Below are 17218 nucleotides of genomic sequence, written 5' to 3'. Positions count from 1 at the left end.
GCAAGCATTATAGTGCGTGTTCTGGTTTTTCTGAGTATTTACTTCTATCAAATATAGCATCGTGGATACAACAGAAGCAAGAAACCAGCAAGAAAAAGAAGATCAGCTGTTGTAGTGTTTCCTGCAGAACATGAATTGCTATGAATACCACCCTATTCTCTTGATGCTAGATATTGCAGATTGAAAAAAGGGGAACATTGTTTATACAACTTTAGCCAGTATGCGCTGAAAGTACTGAAAATCAAGTAAAAAACCGATCTCACGGTTTCTTTTTCATTCTAATTACTTGGGAGTACTATTTGTGTTTGATTTCCAATTTTGGACGGTCGACACTCCTCCAGCCTACGTCATAATTCATTCATTCCTTGTTTACTTCATCTTTTACAATATAAAGAAGGTATTTATAAAATTATTAGAATTTCTTTTTCAAATCAAATAGAAATCTGAACATACTAAAAGTATTATCCGAGTCAAAGGTGTGAAGTAATATGCAAAATTTACAGAGACGATTTCTGATGCTGATTCTCTGTCTTTTATACTAGTGGCCTAATCAACATTAGAAAAGTCGCATATATCAAGATCTGAAAAGGAGTAGTTTTTAGTTCTATCTAAATACATTAGAATCTTTATTACTCCTTGTCAATGGTGAACAGTGTTAGCACACGAATTGTCTAAAATTGTATATGGAGTAAGAAATATTGGTTCTGTTCTTAGCTAGACATTGCAATCCTAAAACAATTGCATGCATTCTCCTTTAGCTATGAATTTTTTCCGTTAATGTTGAGCAAGAATTGGCATTCTTCATATTAAATTTTCCTAGCAAATCTAATATACCTAGTCTGTATCAAATCTGATAAATGGCTTCCAACATCCTTTGAGAAGATAAAAGAGGAACCACCATTGGTGTTCTAGAATTCCCAAGCCAACGATGAATTCTTGAGCCTTTCAAACCATGTCTTTAGATCCTGCTTCAACACATAGAAGGCTGTTGTCAATCCACAAATGTAGTGTGGCTTTATAGGGTCGGTGAAACCTATGGTTGGTACATAAAAGTACTTTTTTTTTTCTTTCTGAAATGTGATCCAAAACGTTTCCAAATGCAAGATTTAACCGAGTTGGAATTTAATCTAGAAGAAGAGTCCAAGAAAAAGCTACAACTTTTGACCGAGCCGGACTCTTCCAAATTGACTCAAAAACCCACTTCTCCAAGTTATTCAATCTATCATCTATATGCAACACCTTCTGAATAAATATGTAATTAGTTTGATTAAAAAGACAAAAAGTAAATATGTAACCTGCATTGAGCCGACATTAATCATGTAATTGACTTAGCCATAAAGACGAGCATAAGTTGTGGTGCTGGAAAGCTGAATTGGTTCGGAGTTTCGGCTAAGTTGTGGTGATGAGGTGAGGTGTTGTTTGTGGTGATGAGAAGGCGGGGAGCTGTTGTTAGGGTTTTTCAGTAGATGTGTTTCTTTTCTGGAGTGGCTTTGATTTGAGTAGCAGACGATATGTGTTTGGATTTTGTTTTTGTGGTCATTCAAGATGGATTGTGAGCTTGACTCAACTTTTGGTTTATGTTTAGTTTGTAGGGGTTTAGCTTGGTTTTGGTGTTGATTTGGTCATGGAGGTTTGTTTTTAATCGGTGTTAAAGATATACGGTGTATGCATTTCGTTTTGGGTGTTCCGCCTATATACAACGTTTTTTCGTTAAAAAAAAATAAAGACGGGCATAATCATGAGTAATTTTCATCTTTTTGAAGAATATTGACGACATCTTGGATGATTTTTTTGTATTGGTTTACCGTGGACCACTTATCAAGGTCATCCACCTTAAAACTCACCTAGGTAATTGTACCATATCCAAGTAACTAATTTTTCTTCGTTTTCGCCTACTGAAGTCATTGATCAGAAGCAGATATAGTTCAGCTTCTATAGTGATGTTCAGAATCTAAATGCAGCGGATAAAAACAGAGAGAGAGAGAGAGAGAGAGAGAGAGAGAGAGAGAGAGAGAGAGAGAGAGAGAGCATTATAGAACAATATGTAAAGATTGAATGAAAACCAACACTAAAACTGTATACAAAATTGAAGAAGATGAGATTTAGATTCTAGGGTTTCTATGGTTTTGAGATATATATATATATATATATATATATATATAATAGACTTGTAAATTTTATTGAATGAAATTGAACTAAGTATTTACAAGAGTAATGAAGTATGCTCTAAAAAAAAAAAGAGTAATGAAGTATATATGCATCAAGTGAGGTAACAAAAACTGAAACAAACCGCTAACAAACTCATTACTTCTCACGCAAGTAACTTGAGTTAGTTACTTCATGTGCAAGCTATTTTACAAACTACTAACCAAAGATAAAACTAATTCCAACTAAAATGAATTACTAAACCAATACTTACCATGCAACTTTGATCTTATTGAAACTATTGAAACTCTATGTAAGTGGCCTAAATTTCTCACATTATATATTATTTCCTAATACATAATATAGTATTTTATATTAGGTAACCATCATAGATAATATAGTACTTATATAGCCTTATATATGAGCATTAGTATATTAAACATAAGCATGTGGGACCAAGCGAGGGGTAACCGTAGCTGACAAGGGCACTGCTTTTTCCAATGTAAGTCCAAAGGCCTCATCCATGTTTAGCTCAACACCATTTGGTAATTTCCAGTCAAAAGAGTGTACCAATGTGCCCAGAATGTACTCAATCACCACAATAGCCATTTTATACCCAACACAAACTCTTCTTCCAGCTCCAAAAGGAATCAATTCAAAATCAACTCCACTTGGATCAATTCTTGCATATTTTCCACTTAAAAATCTTTCAGGTTTGAATTCTAATGGGTTAGCCCATATATTTGGGTCTCTCCCTATTGCCCATATGTTAACATTGAACCTTGTATTTTTGGGGATGTAGTAACCATTAATTTGGCATGCTTTATTTGACACCCTTGGAACACTAAGGGGTGTAGATGGATGCAAACGATATGTCTCCTTGCATATTGCTTGAAGGTATGGTAATTTTTCTAGGTCAGATTCAACTAGCATTCTTTCCCTGCCTACCACTTGATTCATCTCTTTTTGTGCCCTTATCAAGATGTTTGGACTTTTTAGCATTTCAGCAAGTGCCCACTCTATGATGCTAGATGATGTATCTGTCCCTGCAGTGAACAAATTCTTGATATATAGGAAAAGATACATTTGTGTTAGAATAATGAAATGATACTATGTGAGTAATGCTAATAAAGGTTTATTATATTAAAAAAATATATATATGTTCACCAAAAATAAAATAAATTTCTTTAAAGAAAAAGACAGATTAAATGTTATTAGAAAGAAAAGAAAAAAAAAAGGACACATTAAGTTCAAGATTATATAGTCCTTCCTAAATTCAACATTTTGGTCCTTAGTTTTACAAAAGTATGACATTTTGCCCCAAATGTATAAGTGAGGAAAATGTTAAAAAATTTCAAAATTATATAGACTTAGAAATGAAGAAATTAAAATCATAAACAAGACAAGAAAAAAGGAGCAGAATAGTCGTAAAGGCTTGTGGTTACATTATTAATATAATCACTTCAGTTTTCATATAATTTGGATTCTAAATTTCTTTATTTAATATTATTTGGTTGATTGCAGTATTACCCTTTTTCAGAAATTTTGTGTCTGCTTGATAACATGACTTTTAGTATTTATTACAATATGTATAGAAGTGAAAACTGTGTTAATTTATGCTACAAGACTCATTGAATCAAATTGCAAAAACACACACTCTCTCTCTCTCCAAACTTCTTTAAATTAAACACTTTTTCTAAGAACACTTGTAGGATTTGAGATTTTTATTGTTAGGGTGCTATAAGATAATTGTAAATTTGGTTTCATTCAAGGATCTTAGTGGAGCATTAAGGGTCTAAAGGAAAAGGAAGTACTTTTCACCTCCAAATGTAATTGTGAGGGTTGTTTCTCAAACAATCAAGGTTCAAGTGGATGAATGTGAGGCAATAACAAAGAAGATTTCTTGGTTACGAAGATTGATGAATTTTATACAAGCTTAAGATTTGAAGACCTTGGGATGATCCAAATTCAAGGAAGCTTGAAGATTGAGGCTATTTACTTAGCGTAGAAAATTTAGGATCTGGTTGATTCTTAAATTCAACGAACCTTTGTAATTGACTCTTGTAAACATTTTCAACATTATGGTGGAAGGTTCGTAGACGTTTTCTTCTACGAAGAGAGGATTGGTGAAACCTCTATAAATACCACCTTCTCTTCTCCTTTCTCTTTATTTCTTGCAATATAATTTGATATATGTTAATTTATTAGGTGAATCAACAATAGTTAGATAATTCAGAAAAACTTTGAAAACTCAATTCGACTATTCAATCACTTGTCATTTGATTTATTTAAGTTTTTGTTATTGCTTTATTTCTAGGTTTTATTCTTGGTTTGATATTGTGCTATATTTTGTAATTTGATTGTGTATTAAAAGTTTGATCGTTTAATAACTCTTCAATTGTGAATTACTTGCTCAAAGTTAATGTTCGGTTTAGAATAATGTTTCATGTACACACTTTTTTCCATACACACTTGTACCACTTCAGGTGAGAGTGTGTGAGAGACAATACATGTGAGTTTTCTTGTGTGTGAGGGGACCACAAGGACACTTGTCAAAATTGTGTGTGGGTGTACAAATGGTACATGCCACCTAAGGTGGTTTATGTATCACTACTATGTGTTTTATTAGCATTGCTAGATTAACATTAGTTCTTGACCCCTTCAATTACTTAGGGGTCAAGAAGATCTTGCATTAACTATTTGACGATAACGGTTGGCATATCTTCATTTAGTGACAATATTATGATCACAACAAGATCTTGTAACCAAATTTTTGAAATCTGAATTGTTAACGTTAATTTATTGATATCAAAAGTGGAGGAGGACACTCTCAATGTCTCATTTCTTCAATTATTTTTCTTTTTTGCCAAGTTTGACAATCCTTGTGGGTGGTTTGCCTCTTTTTCAATGTTTTATTATTTGATCTTCTGTTGTGATGTAATGGCCATGAATCATGATGAGCAAAGCAAAGTTGGTCATTAGTTCATTTTAATTAAGATAGTCTATACGTGTTCTATTTTGATAGGACAACAATCAAAGAAATGATGAGTGCAATTGTACATTTGTTTTGTCCTTAATTTTATCACATAAATAATTGATTAGAGAGAAAAATTGATTAACTTAAATTAAATACTCTTAGGTCAGTAGTCAGTTCAGGTTGATATAAATAAATAGTTATATTAAAAATAGAAATGTAACCCTACCCCGTGATATGGCAAAAAAAAAATACATGTTTTTATTTTTATTTTTTATTTTATGGGGGATTCTATGGTTTTTTGCTTATTATTGTGGTCAATTATGACTACCATCATTAATTTATGTGGTTTCTCCTTAAATACTCTTTAGTCTTTACTACGTCTCCTATTTTTTATTTCTTTTTATGGCAAAACTTGACAATTCGTCTTTTAGTTTAATTTCAGGTAGAAATTTATTCCTTTTTTTTTTGATATAATACTGTATGTTATAAAATATTAATAATATTATTTTTTCATAAAAACAAAAATAAAAAACTCATAACTCAAACAAATTTAAATCTTCATCATACAAATATAAAAACTCAAATTATATACCAAAAAATCTTATAAAAAAATTACAATATTCAATATTGACATTTTTAACACTCACGCTAATACTTTTTATATTATTGGATGATATCATATCAATGTGGATTATAAGATTAATTTCATGCAATAAAAGAGAAAATACTATCTTCTACAAAAAAGGAGAAAATATTAGAGTGAATGTTGAAAAGAGAGTCTTTATAGCACCAGGAGATTTAACTTGTTCTTAATAGATTGTATCTCATACGAACAATTTAATATGTACACCACGTTATTCTGTTTCAATGGTGCGCTACATTTATTTTCTTTTCATGTTTATGCTATTCTACTTTTTATTAAAAAATAAGATAAATTATTCTCCTGAGCTTAACTTAGTTGATACAGACAGGCATAATATATGCAAAGTCTGAGGTTCAAACTCCGGTCACAAAAAATAAAAAATAAAGAAAGTAGTAGTTGGGAAAGAGAGAAGTAAGTACCAATAATAAAGCCTTGATGTTGGACAAGCTCAATCTCTCACCAAAATTATCATCATCATTTGCCAAAACAATATCCAAAAAATCTGGATTCCCTTTACGTTCATGAGCACAATTCACATGATCTTCAATCAACTTGGTCAAAAACTCATCAAACCTCTTATGCAATCGTTTCATCTTACCCACTACACCTTCCAAATCAATCCAACCAATGAAAGGTACAAAATCACCAATGTTGATTCCAGATATTGTCATGAACTCCACAACCATTTCCTTAAACTCCTTTGACTCTTGCCCTTTACTTGCAAACATACGTTTGCTTAGTACAACTTGGCTCACCATGTTTGTTATTGCACAACTCAACAAACCACCAACCTCAATCGATTCGCCTTTTTTCCCAGACTCATGAATGGATCTCACCATGTGTTTCACCTCATTTTCTCTCACATTAGCCCAATTTTGAAGTGCTTTCCCACCAAGCATGTGTAAGGTTGTTAATTTCCTAAGTAGTTTCCATTTAGGTCCATATTTTGCAAAAACAAGGTCTTGTGAATTGTAACCTAAATAAGTTGCACCAATAATGGTAGGCCTATTTAGGAAATTATGGTCTAAAGTCTTGAGAAATGCTCTAGCTGCATCTGAGCTTGAAGCAACCACAGTGTCACAAGTGCCCATTTTTAGATACATGATCGGTCCAAATTTCTTCGCCATGTTTGCGAGTGTGACATGAGGCATGGTTCCCAAGTGTGGAAGAACACCAAGAATTGGCCATCCTCTTGGGCCAGGTGGAAGATTTTTAGAAGTGTTTCTAAGAATCAAGCCTATGAAGAAGTGTGAGATGAAGAAGATGAAAATGGCAATACCAATATCTCTTAGAAGAAACGCATCAAAAGCCATGTTGTGATTATAAAATGCAATGATTATATATTATTTATATAAAGAGGGTAAATATTTTGGATATGTGACAAAGGGTTAGAAAATTATAGGTAGCATTTCGATTTTAGGGGCAAGAGTGTTAGGTGCATAGGTTAGGTTAGTCCCACGTGCATAACTTGTTGGATGCAAAATACAAAAGCTCTTAAGTAAAACAATCTTAGAGGCTATTTGTTTTCTTGACGTGCTAATTTTTATCTCAAAGTGATGATGTACTGATTTTGGTAATTCTTCCACTTAATACTCAAACCACATCAACATCAACTCTATTCATTGCAAATAAATTTGGTAGCACTATGAAAAAATACTTAATTTATTAAACCAAATAAAAAATAATAGTACTTAATTTACTTTTCGATCCCTCGATTTATATATGGGTGATGCTAACCGGTGTCTCCGTAGTACTCTGGTTAAAGATAAAAAAAAAGAAAGTTATTGCTAAATATATATTTTTTAGCTTCTTATAGATTGATTAGTTAAAAAAATTTATTTTTTCTTAGTATAACTTCCTTTTCTGTATCCTTAATGAGTACATAGTAATACCTGTTAGTATTTCCCTTTATTAACAATATTATTCTCTCCACTAAAATTTATCACTCAAATTTGTAGAATTATGCAATTTTACAAGACTGGCACACCCCAAAAAAACAAGTTACACTCCAGAATGACTAATATACCCTTAAATTGAACATAAGTAAACTTAATTTACATTAACCTAGATTGAACGTAAGTAAACTGAATTTACAAACTTAATTTACATTAACCTAGATTGAACGTAAGTAAACTGAATTTACAAACTTAATTTACATTAACCTAGATTGAACGTAAGTAAACTGAATTTACATTAACCTAGATTGAACATAAGTAAACTTAATTTACATTAACCTAGATTGAATGTAAGTAAACTGAATTTACACTAACCTCTTATATACATACGCGTAAGTAAATTGAATTTACACTAACCTATATTGAACATAAGTAAACTAAATTTACATTAACCTAGATTGAACATAAGTAAACTAAATTTACATTAACCTAGATTGAACGTAAGTAAACTGAATTTACACTAACCTAAATTGAACATATCTCATACCAAAACAAACAATAAACAAATAGAAACTCATCGAAAATGAAATTCATGAAATTCACCAACCTTTATGAATATAGTACAGATCAATAACAAAGATGTTGATTCAGATATTGGTTGCACATCTATGATGATTTGTGGATGAAAGGGGGGTAAGGGTTCAGAATAATCATAAAAGATGGGTTTTTAAAAATTTACGTGAAGAGGGCAATTTTGGTATTATTGTAAAATTTTAAATAAATTTAAGTGTAACTTGTTTTTTTTTTTGTGTGACTAGCACCAGTCATTTTACAATTACATTGATGCTAACGTAGCATCTACGAATAGGTGTGACATTGACTTAGAAATGCTCATATGCATATATTGAACAATTTTTTCTATTATTATATAAAGATAAATGATAACATATAAGATGTTTTTGAATTTTTTTAAATGAATATTTTCAAATTATATAAAGATATTAAAAGTCGCACATTTGCATATATGAAGTAGTCAATTAGATCACTTATTTTAATAAGGAATGGGTACAAATGAAATGAAAATTCCTAAAAATTGAATTGCTAACCTTTTGTTAAACATTTTTAAATTTTTGTAACCAAAAAAAACATTTTTAAATTTTCAAAAATACATGGGTGTGTTTGTTTTAAAATATAGTTGTTAATTCCTGCGAATAAAATGATAGAAATATATATGCCTATGTTTATTACAAGTTTACTAAATTTTATTCTCGGGTACAAAATGTTTCTGGGAATAGAAAAAAATTTCCAAAGAAAAGGTGAGAATAAAGTTCCCATGGAGATGAGAATAAAATCATATGTAGTTATCTATTATAATACTTATTTTTATGATTCCTAAGAATATCATAAAACTAACCAAACATATTTTTTTTAAATACCTTAGAATAAAATTCTCATCTTTATATTTCAAATAATGTTATTCCCAAGAATAAATTTGATAAACTTGTAACAAACACACCTAACTTATGTCTTAAGAGCACATGTTATAGAATTTAAAATAGAAGTTTCACATTAAAAAAAGTAAATTTTATACTTCTAGAAATTGATTGAATGCATAATTTTCAAAATTGGTTTTGGCTACACATTAACCTTCCCTTTCCCTCTATAAATTCCCCTCTACAAGTAACAAGCAGACTCATTTTTCTTTTTTGACCCAAAGTAACAGACAGACTCATGAATCCTGTTAAATTTGATTATATCTTGAAAACGTGTGGGATATAAATATAGCTCTGGTTGCATTTGTTAAACGAGGCATTCTATTTGGTACGACCCAATACCCGACGAAATTAGACGACAAAGGTAAGGTAATATAGAAGATCGATACGAACGCAGTTCGTTGTTTTTCGTAACATACAGCATTTGCCTTGTTAGCTGTTCAAAACTGCTGGAAATTGATATTGCATAATGCATACATAAATACATACATGCTCTTTCGAGATAAACCCGAAAATTTACAAAACACTGAGGAAACTCTCAAATACTTGACTGCTTTCCTTGTGCCCCAAGAGCAAAAAAGCTTGCATCAGTCCTTCACATATCTTTCATCCTTCAACCTTCATTGTTTCAACTAGAGAACTATTCAGTATCTTAAATTGTACAAGATTCTTCTTTTCCCAATAAGAAAACATGGGCTTAGAAAATTCTTCTACATCCTCACAAATCCACAACCTCTTCCTTGCTCTAGTTAAAGCCACATACAGTTGTTTGAGTTCAGAGCACAAAACATTATGCTTTGAATCGACAAAACTTTGGCAGTTACGCGATCGAGGGTCCAACAGATTCTTTTCTTTCATGTACTGGTATATAATCCCCCATCGCCTTTCCAAAGGAGAAGATGCAAAAAAGTTGTACAATAACACATCCTAAAAAATGCAGAAAAAAAAAATCATAAAAAATTGTTAGAAAATAATAGAAAAATAAAAAAAAAATAAAAGTTAAGCATAATCGAGAGTTGTAAAAACCTTAAATTGAAGGCCTTTGCACTCTAAAATCGTCAAAACAAGAGCTTGTTTCCCAACAAGGTGCATGATTTCTTCCTTCGAAGAATCATCTCTTACCAATATTACTTGATCTTCCCGAAACCCTCCAATGTTCCCACCGTTGTAACCATTTCCGCCAAAAATTGTCAGAATCGGATTTTCACCATTCCTAGATTGTATAACAATAGGAGATTCTCCATAAACCAAACTGGTCTCCACCTTCAACATGTCAATAGAATTTGGAAAGAAATGAAACAGAAGTTCAATAACACTTTGTGACAATTTTAGCACCTCGGCATGAGTACTAAAGTTCTCACTCAACATGAAAATATCGGAAATACAACCTTTCCTCTTCTCATTCTTTTTATCCAAAAACTGATTTTTTGATTCTAACACAAACTTGTTGAAGAAGAGTGATCTTACGTCTTGGAATCTAAAGTCGATACCCCTTCCAATTGTTTGAGCTGTATCCCCACAAAACACAAAACCCTCTTCAACATTTCTACAAATGTGTTTAAATAGCAAAATTTGTGCCATTGTTAGATCCTGAACTTCATCAATGAACACAAAGTTCATTACATCACCCTTGTATTTCTCCGTCCCCAACCTACGATGGAGATCAATTACAATATCAGCAATATCAAATTCTCCCTTTTGCATCTTCATTTTTTCATAGTTTTGAAAGATATCATATATCATTTCTCTTGTTTCCATGCTCAAACTATTCGAAGCTCGACTTTCGGATAAAGAACAATAGTCCTCGCGACTCAACTTACCACACTCAGCTGCTTTTATGCTGCCTTTTATACGTGACATAATCTCTGTGAAAACAAGATAAGAATCCAACTTTTTTATCAATTGGTAACTAAAATGAGGCCAGTATAATGAATAAAACCTTTCATAGCTCACTTCCTTCTTCCTCTGATTCTTGAGATCAGAAAATCTCTTAATATAAGAATTACCCAAAGTCAAATCAAGCATCAGAAGAAATTTGTGAAATGTTATCACCAGTGGATATAAATTGGTTGGGACATCGGAAAAGGAATCATTAATGTCTTCATCAATTGAAACATTCTCACCTATAGACCTGTAAGGAAATAAAATAAATTATGAGAGGACAAAATTTTGCTTGCAGAAGAAGTATCATTGAAGTAACATACCTTTTAAAACAAGAAACATGGTGTTTGATCTCTTGGCACAGTCCAGGGCTCAATGTCACGAATAACTGGCATAAGATAGGTCTCTTAAGCTCAACATCAATCTCATTAGATTCACTTGCAGTGTAATTCGGACCATACACTCTTTCAACGGCCACATGGTGTGATTTCTCATTTTGAATCAGTTTAGTTTTAAGAGCTGTGGTTTTTCCAGTACCTGATCGACCTAGTACAAATGTACTCCTAGGGAAGATAACTATGTTACGCTGTTCCTCTGTTAACTCAAAAGGAAGATCTACTTCAATATCATCTCGGCCAGTACGCATGTGATCTGGTGAAAGGGCACAAAACTTCATCAACAAAGTACTCTCCTCAATCATTGAGTTTTCAGCAGCATTTTTTGCATCTTCAGAATCAACTAGATCACTCTCCTCGGTATTATTAGCACCGACACTCTTGAACTTTCGGATATTTGCAGTTCTTGGCCAACTCAAAGGACACTCTATTTTTCTGTTAATAAAGAATGAAGAGTTAAAGTTAAATATTATAGTCATAGTTTTGAATTATATTTGCAATATAAAAGTTTTAGAATTCCAGGCCTCAGCAACTAGTTCATGGATGCAATTTTAAGTATCATAATTCAACCAGAACTGCAATTGCAATTTAAAACTATGATCTCAGTTGTTTTAAAAATGAACCTACCCATCAAAACCGTTCTCTTTGCAGCAAAGAATATATTCATCAGTGTATTTTCTGAATTCACTGTCAAGGCTCTTAGCCAATTTTGGAATATCTTCTAGTCGCACTATATCCCACATTTTGAGAACCTGAACATGGCATTGAAAATCCTTCACTATCTCTATTGAACAAATAATATAGCGCCTTTCAACCTTGAATTGTTTCAGAATCTTTGATGAATTTTCACAAACAAGTTCTACGGTACGCCCTCTTGGCCTCCATCCATTAGCAAGTCTTTCCAAAACATTTATTACTGAGATTTTGCTCTGCGGTTGACGCACCTTTTGGAATGACTTACGGAATTGATCAGTGAAATACACCTGCAGAAGTGAAGTGCCGATATTCAGTATATTCTTTTGAACTTTAAACATTTATAATCACTATCAACAATTTCTTAAATAATAATTAATCAAAAAAGACAAGTATGAAGTTTATAACAACATCAATAATATACCTTCCACATAGTATTTCTGAAAATGGCACTATTTGTATCAAGCAAATCAAGTGATTGATCTAACTCTTTCATTGAATCCAAGACAGCCTTAGCCATTTCAGGATTTTGATCCGTACTAAAGAACAATCCACGATTCTTGGAATCAATAACCAACGCCCTCCAAACATTGTTATTGTTTACCAATGCCCTTTCATTTCCCAAAATCCATAAACAATACCTAGGCAAAGATGAAAAAAAAAAGCAGATGAAGCTTTTAAATTAACATAATAATATTCTTATAAAATCAAATAAAACTTAGAAAAAGTTGCAATGTCAAAATGTACCTAGCCCTTGTAAGAGCAACATTAGTTCTTTGTGGAGACGAAATAAACTGAAGAGAAGTCCTGTAATTGGTTCTCACAGTTGATAATATAATAATGTCTTGTTCACCCCCTTGGAAACCATCAATTGATTTCACATTCACATTAAATCCATCATGGCTACTGTAATTCATCATTGCTAGTTTCTCTTGAATTTTGAGTACTTGTCCAGCATATGGAGAAACTATGCCAATGGAGAGTTTCTCCTTTTTAGCAAGCCATACTGCACCCAAAAAAAAGTTTAATAATATAAAATAAATAACAAATAAAGTATAAACACTAACATTAAAATTACATGCGATAAATTGCATAAATGGACAAACCTTTATGCAAATTCTTCAGTATCGTCATGACAACTGCAACTTCAGCGATATTCTTATAACTTCTACCATCGTCATCAAACTCTTCTCTTCCACCGGCTACATTTATAAAAGAATATGTACCGAACATTGGCCCGGGAAGATATTTCTTACCATAGTTTCTTTGAACATTTGGTGAATCATTAATTTTGTTACTATAAAAATATGAATTTGGAAATAAACTTATTTCAGGGTGCATCCTGTGCTGCGTGTTGAGAAGGTTTTTCGGGCTTCCTAACAAGCTCAGCCTCTCAAATAAGCTTCTCCCAAAACCAGCTACGCTACAAACCTTACAGGAAAAAACAACCGCAGATGAGATATAAAAATGGAATCAAGATGAAGAATTCATTAATAGGAAAATAGGTTTTAGTATATGCTTACATTACTTCGGACCATGGAAGGAAGTTGACACTCATCACCGACAAGAATTGCATGACTTATTCTAGGCAGAAGTAAAGGCACAATTGATTCACATTCTTTAAGTTGTGCAGCTTCATCGATCACCAGAAGGTTGATTGGCTTCATTGAAATGGTGTGCAGCCTAAAGGAACTAGAAGCTGTGCAAAATATTATTGATGAATTTTTAAAACAAAAGTCACTAACTGATTCATCGTCTGTAAATCTTTTCAACTCAAGTCTGTCAAGCGAATCTTTCACAGTTTCTAAAGCTGATAAACATTCATTTCTCTTCTTGAAAACATGTTCTGCAGTACCCTTAAAATATAACGAAGAATTCACCGGCATTTCAAGATTAGAGAAAAGCATCTTCAATTCATCAGAAGACAAATTCTCTTGAAACAACATTTTTTGAAATGATTCAAGTGCCGCATTTAAATACACTAATTTCCAATAGTTATGCTCTAAAATGATACACATTGGGACATGAGTGCATAACATAGAAATACAATCTTTCAGTTGATCTGCTCTTGGAAGAAACCTTTCTCTCAAAAAATCCAGAAATGACGTCAGCTTATAACTTTTATTGTCCGGTTTCGTCAACTTTAAAATCTCATTCTCTATGAACATTTTATAATCCGAAGCACAACTCTTAAAAAAATGAATCATTGAAATTAGACAGTTTCTCCAACCAGTAAAAGATGATAAGCATTTCCGGAGCTTCCGTACACGGTTATCTAAAAATATATCTTCGATTTCTTCACTGCCCACATCAAGCCTGTCATTATTACCAAACAACAGCATGTCACCTGCGGAACATTGTGACTCTCTTGCAATATGCAACACACGTGAAGCCACTTCCTTAATAGCAACATTTGTCGGGGCACACACAAGGATTCTATATTTCATTTTCATTAAAATAAAAAGCATTGTTCCCAAAGTTTTAGTCTTTCCAGTCCCAGGGGGACCCCAAACAAGTTTCACAGTAGCATTGTGACTACAATGAATACCAGAAAGACAATTAGAAATTGCAGTGTTTTGTGCTTCATTAAGATCGGATGATAATCTTCGATATGAGCAATCATCCCACATAGCATCATATAGAGAAGTGCAATCACAACTTCCCTTAACCTGTTTTCCGTCATACATGAATCAGTTTGAGCATCAATTTCATAATCAATTATTTCAAAACAATACAATTAGACAAATACACTTTACAATTTGAAAAATTGTTAATCAGGTTAGCATCAATGGCATGGTTAATTTGGTATGTATGTACCCGTGAAGCACAGAGACCGGAAAGACACCAATAATAGGTTGAGAAAATAGAAGTGAGTGTATGAAATCACAAGTGTCGATACCGTGTGAATGTTAGATAGATACTTGGACACGCCTTCAACATAAATTGTAGGTTTTAGGTGAATAGAATATTAACGAAAAACGAGAAGATATACATAAATGCTGAAATCATACAAGTATTACATTAAGATGCTCTACTAAAACTGAATAATGATGATAGAAATGAAGTTTAGTTAGCTAGAAGAGATAATATAACAGTACAATGCTACAATAAACCATAAGTAACACTACTAGAAATCAAGTTTGTTACCTCGTCATCGCCGTTGCACAAGATTTGTCTGACAAGCTTCAAGTTACCATCAGTCATGTGGAGACCACTCCATGCTTTTCTATAAGACCCAACATTTGTCAAGAAAACAATAAAAAGAGGTTTGTATCTTAACTCATCAAGATCAAGATCTTTTGATGCCTTGACTTTAAGACAAACAGCATCCATTTTATCACTCTCATTCTCATCTTCTGTCCTCACAACTGTCAAAAAACTCCACATTCTTCCAAATCTCTGGAAATCATTCATTGATTCAGGTTTAAAATCAGCCAAAACCAAAACATCTCCAGGTAATGTTTTGTATGGCTCTCCGCGAATAAACCTGTTTTTCCACCCTTCAATTTTCAAGTTATACAGTTTATTTTTGCACGGGTTTTCTGTTTCATTACCATTTTCATTGTTAAAAGGTTTGGCTAGTTTAAGTCCAAAAACCCTGCCATATGGTGCTTGGTGTATAAGTTCCATGCTTGAGCTTAGAGCTGCTCGAGTTTCTTCCAGCAAAGGGTATTTGTAAGATCCAAGATAATGAGTAACGGACCTAAAGGACAGTCCAACCTTCTCAACCTGAATAAAATAAATAGATAGACACAACGTTAAGGTCAGGTGCATGTGGAAAAAAGACATCCATATAATATATGAAAACTTGTGAAAGGAAATGAGTTATGATCTAGGTTTTAAATTGTGATTACCGTTGTAGTTACGCTGCAAATGTATAGTTACAAAAACCTAGGAAACAGTTATATTGGGGCCAGAATTCAAAATTATGGTCATGACTTTACACCAACAACATCAATTTTACACACACACACACACATATTTGTAATAGCTTGAAGTTCAAAAGTAAGCTTTTCTAGGACCGTTTTGGATATCTACATTCATTCAAACAAGTATAACTGGTCAAGATCATGTCATTACATCAAATGTGTGATTATCTTACTACATAGAATCCAAATCCCAAAGGTGACCATAAAGATTAAGTAAGGAAATTGCAAGAATAGAAACAGAAAAAACAATTAATTTTGAACACAAGATAAAATGTAGGAATAGTTCCAAGTATCAACCTTATTCTTGTATAAATCTTCATCTAAAATATCTTCAATAGACCAAGAAAAAATCAAATCCATGAAGCCATAGTCATTGTAAGGCGCTTTCTTATTGCTTGAACCTCCTCTTTCCATTGTTCTACAATTAACTTAGTTTCAAAAAGGATCACAAAATGCAAGCATTCATGTAATAACTTAGTTCCAAATATCTATGTGATAAGAAATGATTCCTTGAGATATAGACTCTTATAACTGCTAGAATATGAAAAGTTTTGGTTGCACGAGCAAGCAATACTTGGCAGTATAGTCTGGGGAACTTCCAAGGCCTATACTCCTATTTTTGTGGGAAAATGAAGAAAACTGTTTAACTTCCTTTACTAGGTGATTTACTTTAAGGCAAATTATTTATCTCAATTCCTATATGAATGAGTCGACGTGTACAAAAAAAGCCCTTCAACTTCCAAGTGATCGGTTCTATGCTCCTTATAATAAATACTACTTCCTCCATAACACCTTTTATATTTTTCACATCTCTTAAAAAAAAATTTGTTAATGTAATTAATGTGGCTATTTCACGTGTTAATATTATCAAATTGTTCTTTATTTGTATTTGTATTAAATACGACTTTTAATATTTCTAGACAAGTTGCTATTCAAAAAAATATTTTTAAATAAGTTAGTGGTATTAATTGGGGTATGTTTAGGAAAAAAATAATAAATGCATTAGTAATTTGAAAATGGATTTACAGGGACAAAAATAAAGTCAAATGGGTGATTAGATATAGGGATGGAGAGAGTAGTAAATAAAAAATGGTGAATTCACCTTAAATACTAATAAGTCCCCGTGAGCGTAGCTCAGTTGGCAGGGACATGCATTATTATATGCAG

At 32.4% G+C, this 17218-nt stretch overlaps 2 protein-coding genes across 2 annotated transcripts; both read right to left on the bottom strand.

The window, feature by feature from the left end:
• Positions 1-2265: 2265 nt before the first annotated feature.
• Positions 2266-7087, bottom strand: LOC25490447 (flavonoid 3',5'-hydroxylase 1). Its single transcript, XM_013603872.3, has 2 exons — positions 6185-7087; positions 2266-3207 (listed from the first exon to the last, which is right to left on the bottom strand). The coding sequence occupies exons 1-2, from the start codon at positions 7076-7078 to the stop codon at positions 2581-2583; spliced, it is 1521 nt and encodes a 506-aa protein (XP_013459326.1). The 5' UTR covers positions 7079-7087; the 3' UTR covers positions 2266-2580.
• Positions 7088-9759: 2672 nt separating this feature from the next.
• Positions 9760-16465, bottom strand: LOC25490448 (uncharacterized). Its single transcript, XM_013603873.1, has 10 exons — positions 16349-16465; positions 15270-15851; positions 13646-14791; positions 13229-13553; positions 12870-13128; positions 12547-12763; positions 12057-12412; positions 11358-11864; positions 10180-11284; positions 9760-10080 (listed from the first exon to the last, which is right to left on the bottom strand). The coding sequence occupies exons 1-10, from the start codon at positions 16463-16465 to the stop codon at positions 9760-9762; spliced, it is 4935 nt and encodes a 1644-aa protein (XP_013459327.1).
• Between the last annotated feature and the right edge of the window lie 753 nt (positions 16466-17218).

The sequence above is a fragment of the Medicago truncatula genome, chromosome 3 (genome assembly GCF_003473485.1).
Source record: "Medicago truncatula cultivar Jemalong A17 chromosome 3, MtrunA17r5.0-ANR, whole genome shotgun sequence".
NCBI lineage: Eukaryota > Viridiplantae > Streptophyta > Magnoliopsida > Fabales > Fabaceae > Medicago > Medicago truncatula.
The sequence above is the reverse complement of the archived record's forward strand: the minus strand, read 5'-3'. Positions and strand labels throughout refer to the sequence as shown.